A 22,196-nucleotide genomic window follows, 5' to 3' on the forward strand; every position below is an offset into this window, starting at 1 on the left:
ATTGGAGTGACACTCTGCATAATCATGTGATGTTTCATAAATGTGGCTTGAATTTACTTATGAGGGGTAATGTCAGTCCTAGGTAGAAGACATTATGAATGTACACCAGCAGGGTCAACATCCTGTTCATCACTGTGTGCCCCTTACATAACCTACATATTACAGCATCAGCAATACTGACACCCATTTTCTGGCAAAGGCAGTTACATCAGATGGTATAAATTTAAGCAGAATAAATTTACCAGATGGTATCATGTTTTCTTTTTTTTCTTTTCTTTTTTTTTTTTTTTTTTTACAATATACTCTATTTTCTTTAACTAACAGTTGTTCTTTTTTAACAACAAAACATTGTAGAAGAGAAAATCATTTTGCTGTAAAATTCAATTGAAAGTCCCCCAAAAAATAGTAAGTGGCTTTTGAGTTGAGATTATTTTGTCACACGCACTGAACCATAAATTCCATGTGAAAGAAAAATAATAAAACTAAAATGAAATTAAGCAAAACAAAAAATAAATAGATTTTGTATTTATTCATAACTCATATTTTACTACGCTTCTTATTTTATTTATTTATTTACAGCTTGCCTGTCCTGCAGCCTCTCCATGGAAACTGCTTTAACCACCTTTTCCCGCGTAGGCCCACTCCTTATATGGACATTGTTATGTGCGTACGCAGGGTGACGTCACAGCTGCATGCAAATCGCCCTGATTGAAAAAAATCAGAAAATGGAGGCGCGGGAGTCGCGTAGCGCGCCTGCGTGGACGTTTCTACTACGGAACACACTGCTGACTGCGTCAAGGTAGCCATATTTAATCATCGCTAGATCGGAAGTAGAAAGATAGTCTTCAAAATCATTGGATCGTCGTTTCTCCAAAAATGTTCCTATTATAATATTTTTACGTAGAAATGCGATTAGCAGGTACAGAATGGGTGTTATTTAGTCTCTCTCTGTGTTTCTCTCTCTGTGGGGAGCAGAGTGGTTACTCTTTCCAAATGCATTCTCGCGGTGGTTGCTTTACTTTGAAAAGTTGCCCGGAAAATACATCTGTTATTCCCGTGTATTGACGCTTCGGCGGGCAATGTATCAAATGATGGTCTGCAACAGCATTGTTAACGGTGAAATGAGAAGCAGTTCTCTATAAGAGGTCTTTTTTTTACCGCATAGGACACAAGTGTGAGTCGCTGAGCTTTTCACTTTGACATAAGGTAAGTGTGTTTTCTGACTTGTGTCCAAAACCAAAGTCTTTTTTGTCAGCACGGAGTGTGTTATCGGAGTTATCGGAGGATGGTGTCTCTGATTCACATCTCGAAACAGCCAGTTCAACAAAGTCCAGCGCTGACGAAAAGTGTTAAACTTTGAGGTTTTCATTTCGGAAGTTTTAATGCTAGTTCATGTAACGCTGTTGTTTCTGTGTGAATGTTACTGAGGTGTGTTAAAAGGCTACTGGGACGGTGACCCACACTAATGGTGTCTGTCGGCTGACGGCGTTTGATTGTTCAGCCGTGTAACGTCAGCTGGCTGCTCTGTTACTAAACGAAACATAACTTTAAAGCAAAAAACAATGTTTGAGACGCCATATGCCAACTTTATTAAGTGTTCGTATGCTGACGTTATGCATTGTAACGTTACACTCAGGGTATTCTGTCGAAGACGACAAGCCCACTGACTTCTCGTTTTCTTTGTCCGGATACCTGCTCAAAACGAGACCAAGTTTAAATGTTACGCTAGCTGAACGTGCTTCAAGTCAAAGGCATTCTAGTATTTTCTGAGAGTGTGTGAAAGCTGGTGTGTGTAAAGCTGAACTCGACTTTGTCGCCGGGGTGGTGGGTGTGTTGTCTGCGTCAGTGTCCAGCCCCCCATCAGGAACATTTAAACTCCGCCGACACCTCAAGCACAGGGTGGTGTTAAATCTCAAACTGCAGTTTCTAACACCACGGCTGCCAAACGTCGAAGAACATGCGAGTGTTTACAGTGTTGTAAGTGTAAATGAGTTGCTGCATCCTTAGTGAGCCGCTCATTAATGTCGGCTTAGCATTTCCAATCAGTAATAGTAAGAATGCTACTTGTATCGCCGAAGCAAAACCGAAACAGCTGTTTGTTTTCACATGTGCGCGGTAGCATTAACGTGCTAATGGACGCACATGGGGGTGAAATGCTCCATGTCGCGAGGCGACTGAACAAACTCAATTAAATTTGAAAAAGCTACATTTTCATGTCAAATTACGTAAGTTCTTATCCAACAGTTGTCTGTTCATTCCTTTACATCTGAAACATTTCATAATCGTTTCCATAATCTACTGTGTAGCGGATTTGTGAACTCTGTGCTTTTTCCAGTCACATTCAGGTCGATTTGCAGACTTGAACTTGACTTGTGTGCAGCCGGCAGAGCATCGTCGCGTCGGCACCACGCCGCCTCCCGCATCCATAGTGCGGCCATGTGCCAGCTCCAGTCAGGACAGGATTACACAATCACTGCCAGCACACGGCGTTTCCAACGATATCACACCCCAAAGCGATGCAAACATATCTCAGTTGACAGTGACATAATGATGACAGCTCAAATATCTCTTCATTGTGCTCTGTTTTTAGCATTTTTGCTGTTTGTATGAAGCTTGTCGTTTTCTTTTACTATTTAATCTCACGTCGCTGACACAAGTAGAGGGCATAAAGTGAATGTAATACAACTAAAATATACAGCACAATATGATGTTTGTGATTCGACGTACATCACCTCGGCTCAACATCCCGGCTACATGTCGAGCCCCCAGTTGCATCAGCACCGCGGTTGCATAAGAGACAGCCGAGCCGCGCTGTTCCTTCCTGCTGATGCTCAGCCCTCACTACACACCACACACACACACACACACATACACACCCCTCCCTCCTCTTCTTCTTTCCCCGATGTCCGCAGGAGAGGAGGGAGGGTGTCGGCTCAAATGGCATATGACGTAAATGTACATGTTACGCACATAGATCCTGTCATCATGTTTGTATTATGTTTCACTTTCTCTCTTTGTGAAGCTATAAACAATGGTTATAATAATGTGGAACATATGTAATAGTATGATATATGTTAATCTATTGTGTCAGGTGAAGAATAATACTTTATATGTCCTAGTTCTGCCAGTTCTGAGACAAATTAGTCTTTAAATGGTTTAAAGTTTTATAATGCTCTTGCTTCTTGATGTCCCATTCTTCTGATGACATTAATTAATTATATTTAAAAGTTTGATTTATTTCCATCTTTGTTTTTAATTATGTATTTGGCCCATTTTCCATTGTAGTTGTCCTTAAGCTGGTGAAACTGGCAAGCATCCCAGCTATAATGTCATTCTGTTAGATTCCCAGGAATAAGTCTAATTAACTGTCCGATGTGTTTATGTTTCTCTTTGGCTCGTGCTGCTGCTGCAGATGTTTGGCTTCCACAAGCCGAAGATGTACCGGAGCATAGACGGCTGCTGCATCTGCAGAGCCAAGTCGTCCAGCTCCCGCTTCACCGACAGCAAGCGCTACGAGACGGACTTCAAGAGCTGCTTCGGGTGAGTTTAGCAGCACCTTCCACAGGTCCAACTCATTCTCTGACACGTGCAGCTGTGCTTAGGCTCTGGTAAAGGTGAAGTTTTGAGTCATGGAATGTGTCACAGCTCTGATGATGACTTACTTTCTGCTGACTTGTTGTTGGCTGAAGCATATTGCCAAGCTCCATTGCCATGGTTACTTGTGATGTGAGTTACCATGAGAGGCATTATTATTTCAATAGCTGTGGATGATGCTGTGGCAAATGAACGTCCATCACAATTATCTCCAATTCTAGTGGATACCAAACATACAAGTAAAGATGTATTTAATATGCACACTATAGAGTTTCTGTTGATGTAATAATGAACCTATAGAAGGGATAAATCTCTGGTTGAGCATGTTGTTTGTCTGTATCTGAGTAATGCTCAGCTGGTGTCACTCTTCTGTCCCTGCAGGCTGGGGGAGGTGCGTTGTGGGGACATCTGTAACGCCTGCGTCCTCCTGGTCAAGAGATGGAAAAAACTTCCAGCTGGATCCAAGAAGAACTGGAATCATGTAAGGAAGCATTGAGCAGCGTCACACTTGTAGAAGTTTTGTGGTGCTTTATATCAGGCACTTTGTGATTCTGAAACACCCGGCTTTACCAGCATGGTGGCATCACTCAGCTTTGTTTTTTGTAAATCCCTTGAACCTTGTGTCTTGTGTGGTTTCAGGTGGTCGATGCAAAAGCTGGGTCAAGCGTGAAGTCAACACTGAAGACCAAAAAGATGCAGAAGAAGCTGAGGCCGAGCCAGATGAATCGGGTGCAGAGTGAGCTGAAGAGAAACAGTAAGCAGTAGTAGTGGCTCGTACTGTTGTATTAACGTTGTTAATACGTGACAGTTAGTGACGTTATGTCTGCTACTGGAGATCTGAGGCTTGTTTCACTTCTCCCACACACTCTGTGGGTGGTGGTGGTGTATTTTAAGAGTGTCATTTGTCATTGTGTGACTGCACGTAGTTACTTATTGTAATAAACCTGAAACTGGTTGCAGATAAAACTTACATAACTGTCACGGACAAGTAATATCTGTCCAGTTACATATCAGTGTGCAACTTCCAGAATCATATGAACCCTACTCTTCTACTTAATAAAACTTAGTGGAACTAAATTAGTGACAGGACAATTACACAGAAAGATAAAGAAATTCAGACTTAGCTCGCTCTGACCCGGCTCACTACTCATCACAGTTCTGGTTTACTTTCTGTTCTAACAGTTCCTATCACTACTTTTATCAGACAAGATTTATTAACCTCAAGTTCAGTTACACACACAGGTGACAGGAGGAGAACTGAATCAGTGTTCATCTGTGTGGACCTATTTGAACCACACTTTGTGTAGAATACTGATGTGCCAACTTATTAGCAGCAAACTAATAGTACCAGTAGATGGCAACGTGCACTGTTTCATATGAAGCCCTGAGTATATACAGTATAGTGTAAACACAGTTTCACCATTATTAAAGACATTACACTTGTTATATCTGCTGTTCATAACTTACCACACTTCCACCAACTCAGTCTGCACACAACACGCAAACTGCACTAACGCAGGTCAAACAAGTAGTCATTCTAAATTAGTGTTTAATTATGTTTCAATTGAGCAAAGCTGACTTTATTCATGTTTTGACATTTTGTGGAACAATGATCAAAAACTCATTGTGAACAGCATGTTCAACACAAGTAGCCATTGAGGTCTCTCTAGAAAGTGAATTTCTCAGCAGACAGTCTGCACTGTGACTGTTACAGTCAGTAGGAAGTGTTGTGATCAGTGCCGTCTGTGTCGCACCCAGATTCTGACGCCCACAGCACCACCTCCAGCGCCTCGCCCGCTCAGTCACCCAGCTACAGCAACCAATCAGACGAGGGCTCAGACACGGAGCTTTCAGCTGGTGACGCCCTTCCTCCAGCCTTCTCCTTCCTGGACCTCACCTACTGGAAAAGGTAACCGTCTCCACCACGGATTCAAACTCTGTTGCACAGTGTGTCAAATCTGTGCCTCAAAGCGGATGCAAAGCCTTTGTACATTTAGTCCTTCAGTTTTGCAAAAAGTAATAAAACAGAAAATAGGCACATCAGAGCCTGATGCTTGGACATCCAGTTTTTTGTTTCTTTTAACTCATGAGAAAGTGTCTGTTAGTGTTCATATACTGCGTATGCTATCTAACATCTATGACTAAGAGCTTTGTGCACATGTTCATTAGTCAACAAGTGGCTAAAGTGACCTGAGCAGTATATTATGTGTTATGTGACCCACCATGGAGAGTCTAACCTGTCCAAATGTGGCAGTTACATTTTTATGTCCCAATAACCGATGACATGGAGGATTCTTTTGTTCCACCCTAAAGATGACTCTTCAATGTCATCCGTATAACACATTGAATTCACTCTAAACAAAACAAATCTTCCAAAAGTGCTTATTGTATTGCAGTTTATGCAAACTGACCTGACAGAAGCCTGTTTGATGTTGCAGGCAGAAGGTGTGCTGTGGGATCGTGTACAAGGGACGCTACGGAGAAGTCATCATCGATCCCCATCTGTATAAACCCTGCTGTCAGAGGAAACCAAACCTGCTCCAGCAACAGGAAGAAGGGGAGGAGATGGAGATGGAGATGGAGGAGGAGGAGGATGAGGAAGAGGAGGAGCAGCAGCAGCAGCAGCAGCAGCAGGAGCAGGAGCAGGAGCAGGAGCAGGAGCAGGCAGCAGGACAGATCGCAGTGAGCATGTCGCCGCCTTCCATACCCAAACAAGAAGAGGAGGTGGAGGAGAAAGAGGAGCAGGGAGGAGCAGCATGGTGATGGCAGCACAGGATTGGTAAAGTCTTCCTAGACGGATGCTCAGTATGAGACACTGACATACAACACTCAACATGATCCAAACCAAACCTCACTGTAGTTTCTCCACACATGTTTATATCTCTGATACCACCTGGACTGGTTCTGTTTTCAGTGTCTTTGATTGCTATGAGATTCTCTTTGTAAATACTTTCTTTTGTTCTGTGTCTGAAATGCTGGATCAATGAATGCTGCATGGAAACCTGGAGACCTCTGGTGTTCACCCTTTACTCATAGGATGCAGCCATAAATAGGAAAGCAGCCTTCCACTCTTTGCCTTTCCTCTTGTTGAATCAACAAGCTTGTTCTCAAATGCTGCTCTGTTTCATGTTTCTACTTCGTTCTCTCATAGGATCTGAACTTGTCTTAGTTTTTTTGAAAATGAATTTCTAGGTTTATGTAAAGTAGAATATATACACTTCCAAAACTCTTATAGCTAGCCAGTCGCTGAGGCACAATGCCACCAACGTCTTCAAAGTAGACATGCACCAGTATGGCTTTTGGAAGCTGAGAGTAATAATTAATATGGTCACACCCATTTATAGCAGTATGCATTATGTGAGACAGATTAAGAGCCTGGTCACGCCAGAAAGTGTCACCGCAAGCAGAGCATGATTGTGAAAAATTTCTAGACTTTTGGCCAGTTAGCAAGCTAGCTCAATTGGTGATGTCATGGGTAACACTCCATCAAGCTAGCTTGCTAACTGCCTGTTAGCAATCTAGCTGGCTATTTTACACAAAGATGCTCTGATAAATTTTGCTGTGACACTTTCTGTCACTTTTAGTGTCACTTTCTTGACACCAGCTAGTGCGTTAGCTCAGACGCTAAATGGACAACAGGGATGGAACTTTCAGACAACTGAGTTAGAAAGAATGAATGAATTCATTCTAATTAATTGAAACATGACCCATGTAGCCTGATCCTAAACTATGGTGGAGAATTAACGTTGTTCAGTTCAGTCATGGTGTCTCTCTGCCTCACTCACCTCGTCACAAGCTAATGTTACTGTAAGCATTTTACAACTTTATCCACAATTTTTCCATCAAACACAAGTATCTTTCACAAGTTTCCTCTCAGATTTTTTGCTGTGATCAGTATCCATTTTGCCTTAGTGAAGAGAACAACAGTAGCCTAGTTTAATGATGAGGGCAACAATTCAGGGGATCCGACTTTACAAACCCTGATTCAACTGAGATGAATGAACTACAGTCCAATATTTATTTATTAATACTGGTGTAACTCAGCTTTTTCTTTCATATACATCAGTCTCAAGGTAATATTTAAGAGAGTGAAACTTTATTTCTGTTATCATGTGACACACTCCTCAAGAAAGAACACACAAATGCAAATTCCACAGCAGACTAGATATCAGCAGTAACAATATATTGAACATTTTTAAAGCTGATACTGATACTAATAGTTCTGTGTATCTTTACCAAAAAGTCATGCAGGTTCCTTGTTGTCCTTAGTGCTCATGTCCTTGTGAGGTCTGTAAATAATGAAGGAGATAAACATAGCTTTGGATCATTGTAGTTACAAAGAATAGATTCATGCACATAGAAAGCACAAACAAATGTTCAGGGAGGCTTCCAGCTCTCAGCACCAGTCCAGATGCAGCTGTTATTTGAAACTGTCTAGTGAACCATTATAAGCTAAATCAACCCTCAGGAAGATCATGGCAACAACACACAGTGAAACATGCACTGTTGTTGCTGCTCTTCAACAGCTTTTCTAGTGGTGTCGGAACAGGCTCGGTAGCTATTTATATTTGAATGATATCATAAAACACCCTGTTCTTCCACAGACCGAACAGGCTGTGAGGATTCTCCCTTCAGTAGATGAGTTTTAGTTTGAGGCCTTCTGAGAATGTTTGATTCAGGTTCTGGGGCCGTTTGCAGAGCTCACTTTACTCGAAGATAGGAGTATTTTGCATGAGCTTTTCACACCTTTATTGGGATGGGGTGGAGGGGGGGGCTAAATTTGCCTTGTCGATGTGTTGTTGTACAGCTTGAATATATATTTTTGTATATAAATGAAGACAAGCATCTGTCCACTAAGAGATTTGATGTCCTCCATTTGAACCATGTCCTGAAACTTTCATCAATAATCACTGAATCTGGCAATTTCAGGTTAATCTGTACCTTTTTATAGTTGTGTCCAATCAGATTTCAGGGATACCGGACATAGCTTTCGCTTTTTTTGGACTCAAGTTTTTGAAACTTTGTATTCCCTGCCAGAAGGTGGCGTCGCAGAGGTGCAGGTACATTGGTGCAGTCTCTGTGATGCCACCTCATTGTCAGTCACTGTATTAATGACTGAATGAATGATGCAGTAGAGCTGCTTTTACAGCACCAAGCTGTATTTTCAGTCCTACCATTCATTTGTTCAGGATTTGAGCAGCAGTACAGATAATGAACCATGTAACCAAATTACCTGTAACACCACATCTAGCAGCAGCTTTACTCACAGTACTGAACCTCAATTTTTCAGAAATGATAAAGGAAGAAAGGATTAAACATTCCTCCTCTTTAATTTAAGTGTTTCTTCATACAATATGTGGGGCTTATTTGTCAAATGTCTTTTTATTTATTAACTTATCCTTAAAAATATTTTATTTTCAATACTCTACTGTATTCTTTGCTCTTTGTGGACATGAATGATTTTCAGGATGTATGTTCAACGCTGCCATATAGACTGAACACAGTGGAAATGATTGTATTAAAACTCTACTTTTGTTCTCTAAATATTGTATTTATGGGATCTAGTTTAGAGAGATTATTGTACTCCTCATATTTTGGGTGGAGATGCAACATGTTTCGTTTTTGTCATTAGTTACATTGGTATTAGCATGTGATGTAGATCTGCACTTAATCTAGAGAACATATTTGCAGAAGGAGATGCACTACTGTTCATTTCTAAAGCAAAGTTTGTATTTTTATACACACTTGTAATTTCTACTTGTTCAATAAATGTCATTTGTCATGTTTAAGTATGGTCTTACCATGTTGTGACATGATTTCGTCTATATACTTGGTAGGTAATGGTCAAACAGGACAGATTGGGAGATTTGTCACCTGCTGACTTCAGAATCTCAGTGGAAAATACCACACAAACTCAAAATACATGTATGAGACTGATCATTAATGATACTGTAGGGATAGTGCTCTCATTTAGCCACTCTGGAGGTCACCTGCAGCTCATCATAGGTTGGAAGATGAGCATAGATTCAAGGGGGAGGATAGAAAGGTTATTATTATTTTAAATTTTTCAGTTCTGTGAGCATCACAAAGCAAATTCCAATCACGTCCACTGTACTGGGGTGGAGAGACAAATGTCTGAACTGCAGTTATTTGGGTGAACTAACTTTGAATATGATAATAAATAAATAAATAATCATTTAGCTCAAGTTTAGCTCAAAGGCAAAAATGATAAAGTTACATTTTTGAAAATTGCACACAGCTTAAAACATGGAAATTCCTGGTTGTATGACATGTATGACTTGCACTGCTCTGTCACAGTCAACAGGATATTCACTTTGGATGAGTCCATGACTGATATAACGTTTTAAGTTAAAAGTTTACTTCTAGATTGTATTTCTACTTAAATTAATACTTAAAATAGCTTTGATAATCAATCATATTTTTCAATGAACCCACTGGACTGGTAATAACACAAGTCAAAATATTCGTTTTGAAATCTGTTCTATTAACAGGTGAAGAAACAAACCTCACATTTGTCTACTTGCTACAGCAGTTGATGAATCACTAAAGTCTGTAACCACATTCGACATTTTATCAGTCAACATGATTTTTCTACGAGAGCAGGAGCTGTAAATGATTGACTAAGCAAAACAGGTTGATGGGACTGGTAAGACAAACTTCTAGCCAACACTGAGCAGCTTGTGTTTTGTTTGGCGGTCGGTGTGGGTTTTCCATGTTTCCTGCAAATCATGTGTCTCTGCAGTCAATGAACTAAACAATCTGTTCTGATGAGTGTGGATCATTAGCTGCCAATACAAACATACAGCTGAGATTTCCATAGTTACTGCAGTAAATGATGTTGTGTAAGTGGATAAAATATCAATCCCAAATACCCAAGTTTTACTTCAAATGCTGGTGTTTAAAGGTGCCGAAAGGTGTTTAGGACCACTATACTGTTTTCCTGTTGCTAGAGTATTCAGTGACAAACTCCTACACCCACTTTTCAATCTGTGAAACAAATATTAATATTGCTTTTCAGATGTGTTGTTCGCCAATACTGATAGTACACCAAAATGAATGACATTTTGCTCCAAGCAGACCACACAGTATCAACCTTTCAAAGCAGAAGTATCACTTAAACAAACACACAACAAACGCCTTAAGTCACATGTGACACAAATATATAAAAGTAGACTTGTAGACTATTTTAAAAAGGTCAAAAGGGTCAAACGTTAGCATGCTAACCTGCTGATGTTTTGTTGTTGTATTTATTTAATGGGACTGTGTACAGTATGAAACATAAATGTTGAAATTTGATGTACTGTACGAGATTTAGCTTCAAGCTAATTTTCATCTGCAGTCCCTTACAATTAAAACATATAACAGCACAATAACATACAATACAAAGCAAAAAACACACAGAACACTAAATACAAAATACAACGCTACACACAATAGCACATCACATACACCCACAATGTCAACTTGTCAAATTAAAAGCAAGATTATCTTCATTAATGAGAAGACCATAGATGAAATTTAGATTCAGTGGTGTTAATAGTAAGGTATAATGGTTACTGTAATCACCATCTTAGATCAGTGTGTTAGCATGTTAACATTTGCTAATTAGCACCAGGCACAAAGTACAGCTGAGAATATAGTATATATAGAATATATTGTTCAAATGTATGAATGATTTATACTATATTTAAGCTATAAGAAAAATTTGATATCTTGTTTTTTATTGAATTCAACACCACACCTTTAAAAGACAGTCTAAAATATGTATAGGCTAACTATATGTAAGAAGTACATTAGGCAGAATCAGTACATAAAAATAGTGCCTCTAAACATTAGTTACCATTCAATTATATGGGTGAGATATGGAGTTAATAGTTTATTACTACAGCATCTTGACAAGAATCTGCTCTCCTTACACCTCTGGATGGTGTTTGGGGTCAGCTGGTGGCAGCAGCTGAAGGAACATACAAAAACAACAGAATGAGAAAGACAAATAATCATTGAATTGTTAAATAAAAGTTATAATTACACTTGCAGGAGACTTGTGTTAATGTCATCATTAACTGTACCTTTGTCTGCTATAGCCACCTGCACCTCTGTGACAAAAAACAGAATAAGTAAGTGAAAAATAATCTTTGAATAATTAAATAAGACATATTAAGATTTAAAGGAGATTTTTCTAAATGTTTTCAGTAAGTGTTACCATACCTCTGCCTGTTACAGCCAAATGCACTTCAGAAAAAAATACAACAATGAGTACAACAGAGTGAGTAAGATAAGTAATGACTGAGTTACAATATAAGGCTTGCAAGATTCATGTGTTAATGTTGTCATTAATGATTTTCATGCCTGTATCTTGTAAAGCAATCTTCACCTCAGTATAAAATCATTTTAAAAAATAAGAACAAACAACAAAATGAGTAATGTTTGACTCATTAAATAAGTGACTTAAAATGGATAAAGTGATCATTAAATGGATAATAAGTGATAGTAAATGGAAAGAAACCAGATACTTTCATTCTTTATATGATTTAAGGTTGCTTGGGTGGTTGAGCGGATCCTTTTTAGGGTTGTTGTGTTTTTCAATCCCTGGCTCCTCTTATCCTTGTAAAGCGCACTGAGCCTCAGGCCACAATGGCAGATGTAGTTTTAAATGTCAGTTTTAAACTGGCTTCCATTGACACAAAGGAGCAACGGCAAAGGTCTGGAGGTCAAAGGTCAGGCTTGGATCAGAGAAAGCAGGATCGCCCCCTAATACCAGACCTCAAAAGGGGATTATATTGTATTTAGGGCTTTGGATGCCAAGACTATCTGTGGGCTCACTAGCCCCGCCAGTCGCAAAGGCCAGCCCTTATTGTTACAAAACCAAATCCAGTCACTGGATACAGATAGACCCTGGTGCAAGACGCTACCTAGGACACTACAAGCCCCGCCAGGCACAAAGGCTACCCATGGCATTGCCAGCCCTATCAGATGTAAAAAGGATGAGTTACAAAAGCCCTGCCAGACGCAAAGGCCAGCCCTCAGGCTTTCAAAAACAGAATCCAGCCACTAGATAAAGATAAACCCTGGTGCAAGATGCTATTGAGGGCACTTCCAGCCCTGCCAGATGCAAAGGCCACTCCTCAGGGTTACAAAGAAAAATCAAGCTACCAGATCCTGCTGTTTCCAGATGGTCAGTCAGTCCTGCATTATACAGGGTTGACAATCCTTATCTGAGTCGTTGTCGTTATACCACCATGGCCTCTCGGGAAAAACCTCATGGTGTCTCTCAAAGCTCCTATTTGTAAAGGACCCAGGGCTAGACATTGATGGAGTTGGCTCTTCTGAGCTGTCTGTCTGTCTGAGGCTATCTTCACAGCTCCCTCTCAGCCTCTTAGCAGGATTCATCTCCCTGTCGCTCATCTCTCTGCTTCTCGTTGTTGGAGAGAAGAGGCCAGTTGTTGAGAGAGTCAGTCCTCTTCTCCGAGGCTTTCCTCACAGGCGGAGTGTTCTGAAAATGTGCTCCATTCATCATCATCATCAGGTTGTTCCAGCTGCTCAGGAAGTTCAAGAAGCTGACGTGGAAGTTCAAGATGTTGCTCTGGAAGTTCAAGAAGCTGACGTGGAAGTTCAAGATGTTGCTCTGGAAGTTCAAGAAGCTGACGTGGAAGTTCAAGAAGCTGATGAGGAAGTTCAAGATGTTGCTCTGGAAGTTCAAGAAGCTGACGTGGAAGTTCAAGAAGCTGATGAGGAAGTTCAAGATGTTGCTCTGGAAGTTCAAGAAGCTGACGTGGAAGTTCAAGATGTTGCTCTGGAAGTTCAAGAAGCTGACGTGGAAGTTCAAGATGTTGCTCTGGAAGTTCAAGAAGCTGATGAGGAAGTTCAAGAAGCTGATGAGGAAGTTCAAGATGTTGCTCTGGAAGTTGAAGATGCTGATAAGTACGACACACAAAGTCAACAATTGTAAGAGGAACTGGTTCATCCCAGTACAGCCAAGGTTCCAGTGGTCGTAGAGCTTGGAAGGACAGAGGTCCAACATTTTCTTCCTCTTCATCAAACTCATCATCATCCTCATCATCCTTATCAGTAGCATTATCACCATCATCATCATTTTCATCATCGTCTTAAATGGACTCATACCCAGAGTCATCGCTGCAAGAACTGTGATGATATGAAGAACTGTAGTTCTATCAATGCATTTAAGACCAGACTGAAACATGTACTAAAGACCAATCAGCTGTGTGACCACTGAGTCACACAGCTGATTGTATGTGTATGTGATGTGCTATGTGTAGCTTTGTATTTTGTATTTTGTGTGGTGTGTTCTGTGTGGGTTTTTTTTTGTTTTTGTTTGTTTTGTTTGTTTTTTTGAGGGGGGGGGGGGGGGGGGGGGGGTGCTTTTTACTGTTTGTTGTTGTGCTGTTGTATGTTTTTTGTCAGGGACTACAGATGCAAATGCGCTTCAAGCTAACTCTGGTGCACTGCATCTTTAATGTTTCAAACTGCACACTGTCCCATTCAATAAATATATAAATCAACATAAGATGATTAAGAAAACACACGAAAAATGTTTAATCATAAAGATTATGTAAGCAACATCATGTACTTATTTCACATAAGTACATGCTTTTAACTATAGCTTTTGCCACTCTTTAGATCCCAACACATGATCACAGCTGAGAACACACATACCAGACATGCAGCATGCACCATCGGAACTTTGTGAGAACATGTTGCTTCTCAGAAATTCTTACCTAAACCTTACCTTACCTTAAAACAACTTATTTGGTTCCAGGCAACATGTTGCCTTGCATAGTCCCCCTATAAGATATGACAATTGACAGATGAACAAGACAAACAACGAGAAAACCAAAGACCAAAGCGAGGCATTACGAGACATAATGAAAGACCGTTCTCTGATCATGAAACCATGTGATAAAGATAGGGGGATTTGTATACTTCGACAAAGTCAATGGCAACCTTTACATATCTGCAGTACAGGTTCATTCTAAAAACAGAAAAGTGGAAAAGGGCTTCTATAAAATAACAAATGTCTGAGCCTCTGTGCACATATAGTCACTTATTATTCTCCCAGTTTATGAGTTGCACATCATGGAGCGTGCAGGAGACGGTGGCATCCTGGACGCACATTCAATCACACGCACACTTGCATGACAAATCAACAAATACTCTTCTCTTTTCTCACTTGGAAAGAAAATATATTTCAGTGCTATGAAAATGAATTACCATGTCAAGTGTGGCTAAATGATAATGGTTCCTATCTGATAATAAATGATTACACTCAACAGTTCTGGCTGTAGCTCCAAAAACAGACACCTGAAGTTCAATTTGTCTCCTTCAATCATGCTCATAACAACATGTGATGGTGCGTTTGGAGGAATATGTGAAAATGAGTTCACTGAGAGGATGAACTTTGACTTTAAAGGTACTCGATGCTTCGGATCCATTTAAAACAACTCAGGTGTCCACACAGAGGAAACATGCTCTGGTTTGTTTTGATGCTCTCTGGTGTTCAGGTTTTGCAACAAGTCCAGTCGAGTCAAGTCCGAGTGCAAAGTGAGAAAGTGGAAAGTTCTGCAGATCTTAAATGACCTCGGTCTCATATCACCGTTCGGTTGCCATGACTCCACCTATGAGTCAATAAATCTGATATATTTGTGTTATTACATTTTCTATATATTGATATAGTTTAACCTATGAGTTTAACATGCTGACTGATGCTTTGCTGCTTTGAAACATTCTTTAAAGAGTTGCTGGTGCTGCATCAAATAGCTACTGTTGTATGAGTTTTTATGAGTTGTCAGCTTTCTTTTTTTCCCCCCTAATTTTATTGAGTAAACAACACAAACGTTTGTTTTGGTCTGAGATGTTGGTGCTATAGTGCAACATCTAGTGGCTGACTGTTTTGCAACTTAAGGGTTATTATGTGTTTTTAAATGTAAAACTGAGCTGATCTGATTACTGGACCATTAAGATTGAAGACACATTGTTATTTACAGTAAATGTCTGCAATTTAAAGTTGTTTTTATTAATATGAATAAGAAGAAAACACTTACAGTAAAAACTGCTCATGTAGATTACAATAGCAAGACTGTAAAAATACATTATGTTACTGCAGGCCAAGTTACAGTATCAAACTGTAAAGCTCACATTCCACAGCAGAATATTGTCATCATTTTACAGCAATTAACTGTAAATTATGGTAGTGACACTGTAAGAAACAGTAGTTTACTGTAATTTTACAGGGAAATTTGTTACAGTGTGGCACTACATGGACCAGCAGTGAACCACTATATCTTTCAGAACTAATTAGAACGTATGAACCGGCACACACTCTGCAGCCATAAGGTCAGGAACTCTCTTCAATCAATGTTAATCAGTGAGCTCTCCAATCTTAATCATTTTATCTGTGGAATAAACATGCTACATCCCTATGACTGAACATTTAGAATAAAAAGATTTAACATCAGTCAAAAATTTAACCAGTAGTTCCAAACCTCATGGCTTAAGAAAAGCAATGTCACCAGCTGCATAGGTTTTCACCAAATCAACTGTTTTATTTGAAGAAGAACCCCATAATTCACTAGGAAAACTATTCAATTTTATTTATTTATAACATTCAAGTCTACTATAACTATCTTGACTGGTCTCAGACTGATTTTGGTCCCAACCCCCAGTGAGACCACTGCATTAAATTAGATTAAATTAAACCCTGTTGTTATGATTACTATGCTTTGCCACAACAGGTTTAAACAACTTTTTACAATTCTTCTGAATAAGGATGACATTATTTTGTTATGTTTGAACACTATTGCAAAAAAAATGTGTGAAGTGATAACATTAGATTGCTATTGGTAAATGGGATACATCAAAAGTATAATAGAATTCATCGAGTAATCAAGTATCATCAAGAAATAACCATGTTCACCAGAATCTGTGAAGCAAATGAAATCATATTCTGTCCATCACCACTGTTAATTTGTCAAAAGGATCACAGGACAAGTCTAATCAGTGTGACTGACAGGAGAGATGATCAGAGGGGCAGAGTTTTTACCACCATCATTATTACAGGGACTAAACATCAGATAGAGTTTCTCAGTGAAGTTACAGTCAGTAAAGGAGTAGATAAGAACTGCAGCATCTACATCATAAAAGGAGACCAGACCCTCCTCATAATCTACAAACACCCCCACCTTCTGAGGTTTTGACTTCAGAGCAAGAAAGACAGGAGGGCCAGCAAGAGCTTTGTACTCATTTTCATTTCTCACATTAATGACCCAGATGCCACTGTTAAGGCTGATTTTTCCTTTCCTGTTGATTGACTCTCTGACCACTCCTAAATCCCATTTAGTCTTCCCTTTAACCTGAACTTCATAGTAAAATCTGCCTGAAGAGAAACTTTGCTTTCCTAAGACAGCATTACAAACAGAAAATCTCTGTGGATTGTCTGGGACATTCATTTGTATGTCACTACATTTTACTTGTTTCCCATCATCAGACAGGATGAGATAGGGACTTGCAGTGTCAGAATCAAGAGTAACATCAACTGCATACTGCTGGACCCTCTTCAGCTCAACATTAGTGCACAGCTTCTTCACTTCTATATCAAGTGTCTCCTCCAGCTGAGCCACAGCTCTCCTCACAGTCTCCTCATATGATGACTGAACTCTGACCTCTGTCCAGTCTTTGGTGGGTGGAGCAGGGTTCAGGGATGGGAAGCTTTGGAGGAACTGGATGTGGTCTTCAGTACGTGAGAGATGCTCCACTTCAGCACTTCTCTTCATCAGCTCAGAGATTTCCTCTTCCAGCTCTTTGACGAAGTCTTCAGCCTGTTTCTCTGTTGTTTTCTGCTTCTCTTCAATCATGTCAATGAGCTGAGCCATACCTCTCTCAACAGACTGGATCAGAGCAGTGAAGACCTGCACACTGGCTGCTGTCTCTCTGTCTGCATCTTCCTTGCTGATCTTCACTGACTGTTTGATCTGTTGAATCTTCAGTCGTCTCTCCTGGATCATCTGCTGAATTCCAGCCTCTGTTTTCCCCAGTTCAACCTTCTTCCCTTCATATTCTTCTATCACAGGAACAAAATGATGAAATATGTGACTAGACTCAGTGCAGAACTGACAAACACATATCTGGTCAGTCTTGCAGAACAGCTCCAGAGGTCGATCATGCTTCTTACACATTCTGTCTTCCAGGTTCTCCACAGGATCAATCAGCTTATGTCTTTTCAGGCCTGGGATTCTCTGATGAGGCTCCAGGTGAGTCTCACAGTAGGAGGTCAGACACACCAGGCAGGACTTCACAGCCTTCAGTTTGGTTTCAGTGCAGATGTCACAGAGAACTTCTCCTGTGTTGGTACATTGTTGCTTTGAGCAGCTGCTAGTTTTCTTCCCAGCCGACTGTCTGAACTGAGCAGCCATCTCAGATATGAATGTGTTGATGTGCAGCTCAGGTCTTGTGATGAAAACCTTTTTACACAGGGGACAATCATTTCGGACATTTATATCCCAGTGTTCTGTGATACATTTCTTGCAGAAGTTGTGTCCACATGGTATGGTGACTGGATAAGTGAACACATCCAGACAGATGGAACACAGAAACTGATCTTCAGATAACAGACTGCTGGCAGAAGACATGTCTGAAAAACCAAACCAAACCAGAAATTAAAATGAATCTTTAAAAGACAACACTTCTTAATGACAACCTGTAAATAAATGGATATAAAGTGGAATAACTGGAATAATAGGAAAAGGTTGAAACACATTGACACATGACTTTGTCCTTCACCTTATATCTGAGTCTAAATAGTGTTTAAATATAAACTGTACATTAAAAAGCTTAACAATGGTATTATTTATAGAAGTTCTGCTGAACTGTATTAGATTGCACAAATCAGGTGTTGATATAAAATGACATGAAGGCAGGCAGGAAATGGTGAACCAGAACACATAGAATGCACAGACAACAACTTACTGAAGATCAATCTAACAGATTTAAGAGACATAAATTATCAATCATTATCTTCATTTTTAATAAACTAATGTATGAACATTTATTCACTATGATTGGAAAATGACACAAATGATACCTTAGTATTATCACTGCCCATTTATTAACATTTGTGTATTTCTGAATATTTGTCTTTGTTATTGTATGCTGGACTACATCTTTTATAAACCTTCTTTACATTTTCTCTAATAGGAGATCTGGTCTATATTTTCCTGTTACTCACAATGTATTTATAGCTCAGACTCTTTTCAGCTGACGCCTTGCTGATAAAAGCATGTTGGCTTCCATCATTCTCCTGTTAGTTTAACTTTCTTTTTGAAAATTCAGATATTCAAAACTAATTTTTGCCCTTTCAACATAAGAGTGTCTTGAACAGCAGTGGCAACATATTTAGACTATCTGTGCTACTAGTAGGTAGTTAAAGTTAAACTGAAACTCCTTGTTGTTGCTCTTTTCTTAAACACTATATATATATATATGTGTGTGTGTGTGTATATGATCTACTGCACTCACCTGTGTTTGTATAAGGCTGGAGCAGGTTTGTTAACAGGCATGAAGAAGTGGGTTGTGTTTCTTTTCTTTTCTCTCCAGTAACTGTTAGATTCTGCAACTTTCATTTCTGATGTGACACTGAAACCCTCCCCCTATTCTTCCAGTGTTGCTCCGCCTCTCACTGTACTCACACTACTAATGTGTTGATTCAAATCCATTTTTCAACATCATGTCTTTTTTTTTTTTTTTGTCTACCTTTATTCACTGACAGCAGGAGGGCCCCGTTCACAATCACACAGTCACACACATTCACACCAGGAGCTGACCAGTACAACCACAGTCTGACCTGATGGAGCAGTTGGGGTAGAGGGCCTTGCTCAAGGACACCTCCACGGTGGTAATGAGGGAGGGGCAAGATTTATTTGGTTATCACTTTATATTAAAACTTCCTGAAGAGATTGATATGAATAATATTGCATACTTGAAATATTAAATATCATACCCTTTTATCAATGATTTTGAGAGATATTCCTTTGTTAATGTTTAGCACCTGCTTCTAGATATCTTGATTTAATTATTTTATTAATTGCATTACTCCTCTCAGCTTCTCAATGTGTGATTTTTATCATCACCTGAATGTAATCATATTACTTATTTATTCATTATGTGTAAATTAAATAAAACCAACAAATATTTGAGCTCCTCTAAGTCATGTACAGTATTACATTTAAGTGAGTCACAGGACGGCCTTATTAATCAAGCATGTATCAGTGAGTTCTGATAAACCTCTGCACGCTTGCAGTATCAAAGGGCACTTGGTACTGTGGCACTTACTGGAAATTCATCACACAAGTAGGCACTTGCAAATACTGCAAGTGTAGATATTAAGACAGAACAACAGGAGACAGAGACAGAGCAGTACTTTTTCATAAACAAGTTCTTTACCCAAATAAAATTCAAACACCAGGACTTCTAAACACTCACAGTCAAAGTCAGTCTTATTTTTCGTACTGTGGTGGAAATTTACTTAGAATGTGTTACTGAAATGCTGAATCATTGTAGGCCCTTATTAGTTCTCTATGCAGGGGTATAAGACAAGAGGTGTTGCTCTTTAAGTTTTTGTATATGCAGTATTGTATGTACAGTATTCTGTAACTGCATTCTGTGTGTGTACAATTGCTCCCTGGGAGAGACTGACCGGAGACTTGTGTTTTATTATTTTATTATCCATCACTTATCTTTTATAGTTGCATTTTGAACTTTGTACAACTTGCACTGGCAATAAAGCACTTAATTATGGTCGTGCTGATAAAGCAAATTTGAATTTGTTTGAGAGAGAGACAGAGAGAGAGAAAAGACACTTACTGACATCCAACCTGCTGAAAAGCTCTTGAGCAAAGTACACTATAGATCCAGAGTTACTGTTCTGGTGACCTCATAGAAAGAAATAAAAATGTAACTGAGTGCTGCAGTCTATCAGTCTTCTTTGTTTGTGTCCTTCTTCCTGTGTAGCTGTTCATGAGACAGCACACAGCTGCACCTCTGTCTTCAGTTCATATAATCATCACAGTGTGTGAATCACTACATGATTTTTCAAAAGTCAGAGAGACAGAACAGAGGAGCTGCTCTCAAACAGCAAACTTCAGGTGATACACGACATTTCTGTTACCATCAGCTCATCAGATTCTACAGAGGACCTTCAGCTGATGGATCACACCCTCTGATGGCCATATTAAAGGTCCTCACCTCAAAGCAACAATGGCTTATATTAGCTGGTAGCATGCATGTCTTATGAGCTCATCAGTGTGAAATAGACAAGGTCAATTTCTGAGCTTAAACCTTGAGAATAAATCAGTTTCCAATCTTTTTATAAGTCAAATATTAAATCATTTAAACATGAAGAAAAATAGATGACACCCACACAACATATAGCTTTTCAATTCTTTAAATACTTTTAATGTAAAAGTAAACACTGTAGATTTCTATCTTAAATTTCATTCACTGCTCTGTAGCAATATTTAAAAATCCAACTCTTATTTTAAGGAAAATGTTTAAAGGGCCCCTCCAGACATGTTTTAAGATACATAGAAAATATATATCTTTCAATAATAATTCCCGTCTAACATGGCTTTTCCACAAACAAAAGCTCTATTACTTTGTTAATACCCTTTAAAATGGCATATCCTCTTTCTCCCTTATTGAAAAATCCCAAATTTAGGAATGTGTAAATATTTTTCATCTCAAATGTTTAACTGCTGGACACAAGGTGTCTCCTACTTCACTGAAAAGTCCAAATTTACAGTTTCCAAATGACATGCATGTAAATTGTGGACAACATTTGGCTCCCAATCAGTTGTGATGTCACAAATCATGCTTGTAGGTACAGATCTTAAAGTTAAAGTGAACACAGAGAAACTTTCTTCCTTCAGCAGATGAATGTGGAAACAAACTCCGCATATTCATCATTCTGCAAAGTGAAGAGAACATCGCAGTAAAGAAACAAGAAGAACAAATGAAGTCATCAGCACTCACAGATAAGTGTCTATCATATTTTTAATGATGCACAGCAGCAAAAAAATGTACATGTTTCAGCTCTAGGCTTTCCTCAGCGTTACTGAAACAATTGTGGTTGTGAACCATTTAAACAGCAGCCAGGAACCTGCTGGTGATTAAGACCAGCTGATACAAATCATCCAAACAGACATCATCAGAAAACCAGAAGTAATAAGAAAAATAATAAGAAAATTTAAGACAATTGAAGCCATCAGGGGAGATGTGTCACATTATGTGATTACAACAACCAAATCATGACTGATTGATTTACACACTAACAATAAAAACAGCATGTATGTGACCTCATCATGTGCAGCATCTCCATAAAAAGTCTACATATGCATGTACATAAATACAAACAACCATCCTCAAGAGACAAATATTAGTCAGAAGAATATTAGTAAGAAAAATAGTAATCAGATAAAAAATGAATAATAGGAAATATATCACATTCTGTGATTACAACAGTCTGATGAGTGACCAATAGATCTATTCAATATATCACATTATGTGATAGTAAC

The 22,196-nt window shown here is 39.2% G+C and overlaps 2 protein-coding genes across 5 annotated transcripts; one reads left to right on the forward strand and one right to left on the reverse strand.

Annotated features, from left to right (window-relative positions):
- The first annotated feature begins 775 nt into the window (after window positions 1-775).
- LOC122975361 (SIN3-HDAC complex-associated factor-like) lies at window positions 776-9,383 on the forward strand. Of its 4 annotated transcripts, none has more exons than XM_044343792.1 (6): window positions 776-799; window positions 3,413-3,540; window positions 3,976-4,075; window positions 4,234-4,348; window positions 5,353-5,503; window positions 6,033-9,383. In XM_044343792.1, the coding sequence occupies exons 2-6, from the start codon at window positions 3,413-3,415 to the stop codon at window positions 6,355-6,357; spliced, it is 819 nt and encodes a 272-aa protein (XP_044199727.1). In that variant the 5' UTR covers window positions 776-799; the 3' UTR covers window positions 6,358-9,383. The 4 variants fall into 4 exon arrangements, with proteins under 4 accessions (XP_044199727.1, XP_044199726.1, XP_044199728.1 ...); XM_044343791.1 differs by lacking the exon at window positions 776-799 and adding an exon at window positions 1,063-1,206; XM_044343793.1 differs by lacking the exon at window positions 776-799 and adding an exon at window positions 1,788-1,977.
- Window positions 9,384-16,614: 7,231 nt separating this feature from the next.
- LOC122975355 (E3 ubiquitin-protein ligase TRIM21-like) lies at window positions 16,615-18,257 on the reverse strand. The gene has a single exon (XM_044343780.1). It carries the CDS (start codon window positions 18,255-18,257, stop codon window positions 16,623-16,625), a length of 1,635 nt encoding a protein of 544 aa, XP_044199715.1. The 3' UTR covers window positions 16,615-16,622.
- Window positions 18,258-22,196: the final 3,939 nt, after the last annotated feature.

This window comes from Thunnus albacares, chromosome 23 (assembly GCF_914725855.1).
Source record: "Thunnus albacares chromosome 23, fThuAlb1.1, whole genome shotgun sequence".
Lineage (NCBI taxonomy): Eukaryota > Metazoa > Chordata > Actinopteri > Scombriformes > Scombridae > Thunnus > Thunnus albacares.

What these genes read in the sequence shown, in the direction of transcription:
- LOC122975355 (XM_044343780.1), bottom strand. Translation starts at nt 18,257, where the DNA reads ATGTCTTCTGCCAGCAGTCTGTTATCTGAAGATCAGTTTCTGTGTTCC.
- LOC122975361 (XM_044343790.1), top strand. An exon ending in CCAAGAAGAACTGGAATCAT is followed by an intron (nt 4,076 to 4,233) that starts GTAAGGAAGCAT and finishes GTGTGGTTTCAG; the next exon opens with GTGGTCGATGCAAAAGCTGG. An exon ending in GACCTCACCTACTGGAAAAG is followed by an intron (nt 5,504 to 6,032) that starts GTAACCGTCTCC and finishes TTGATGTTGCAG; the next exon opens with GCAGAAGGTGTGCTGTGGGA.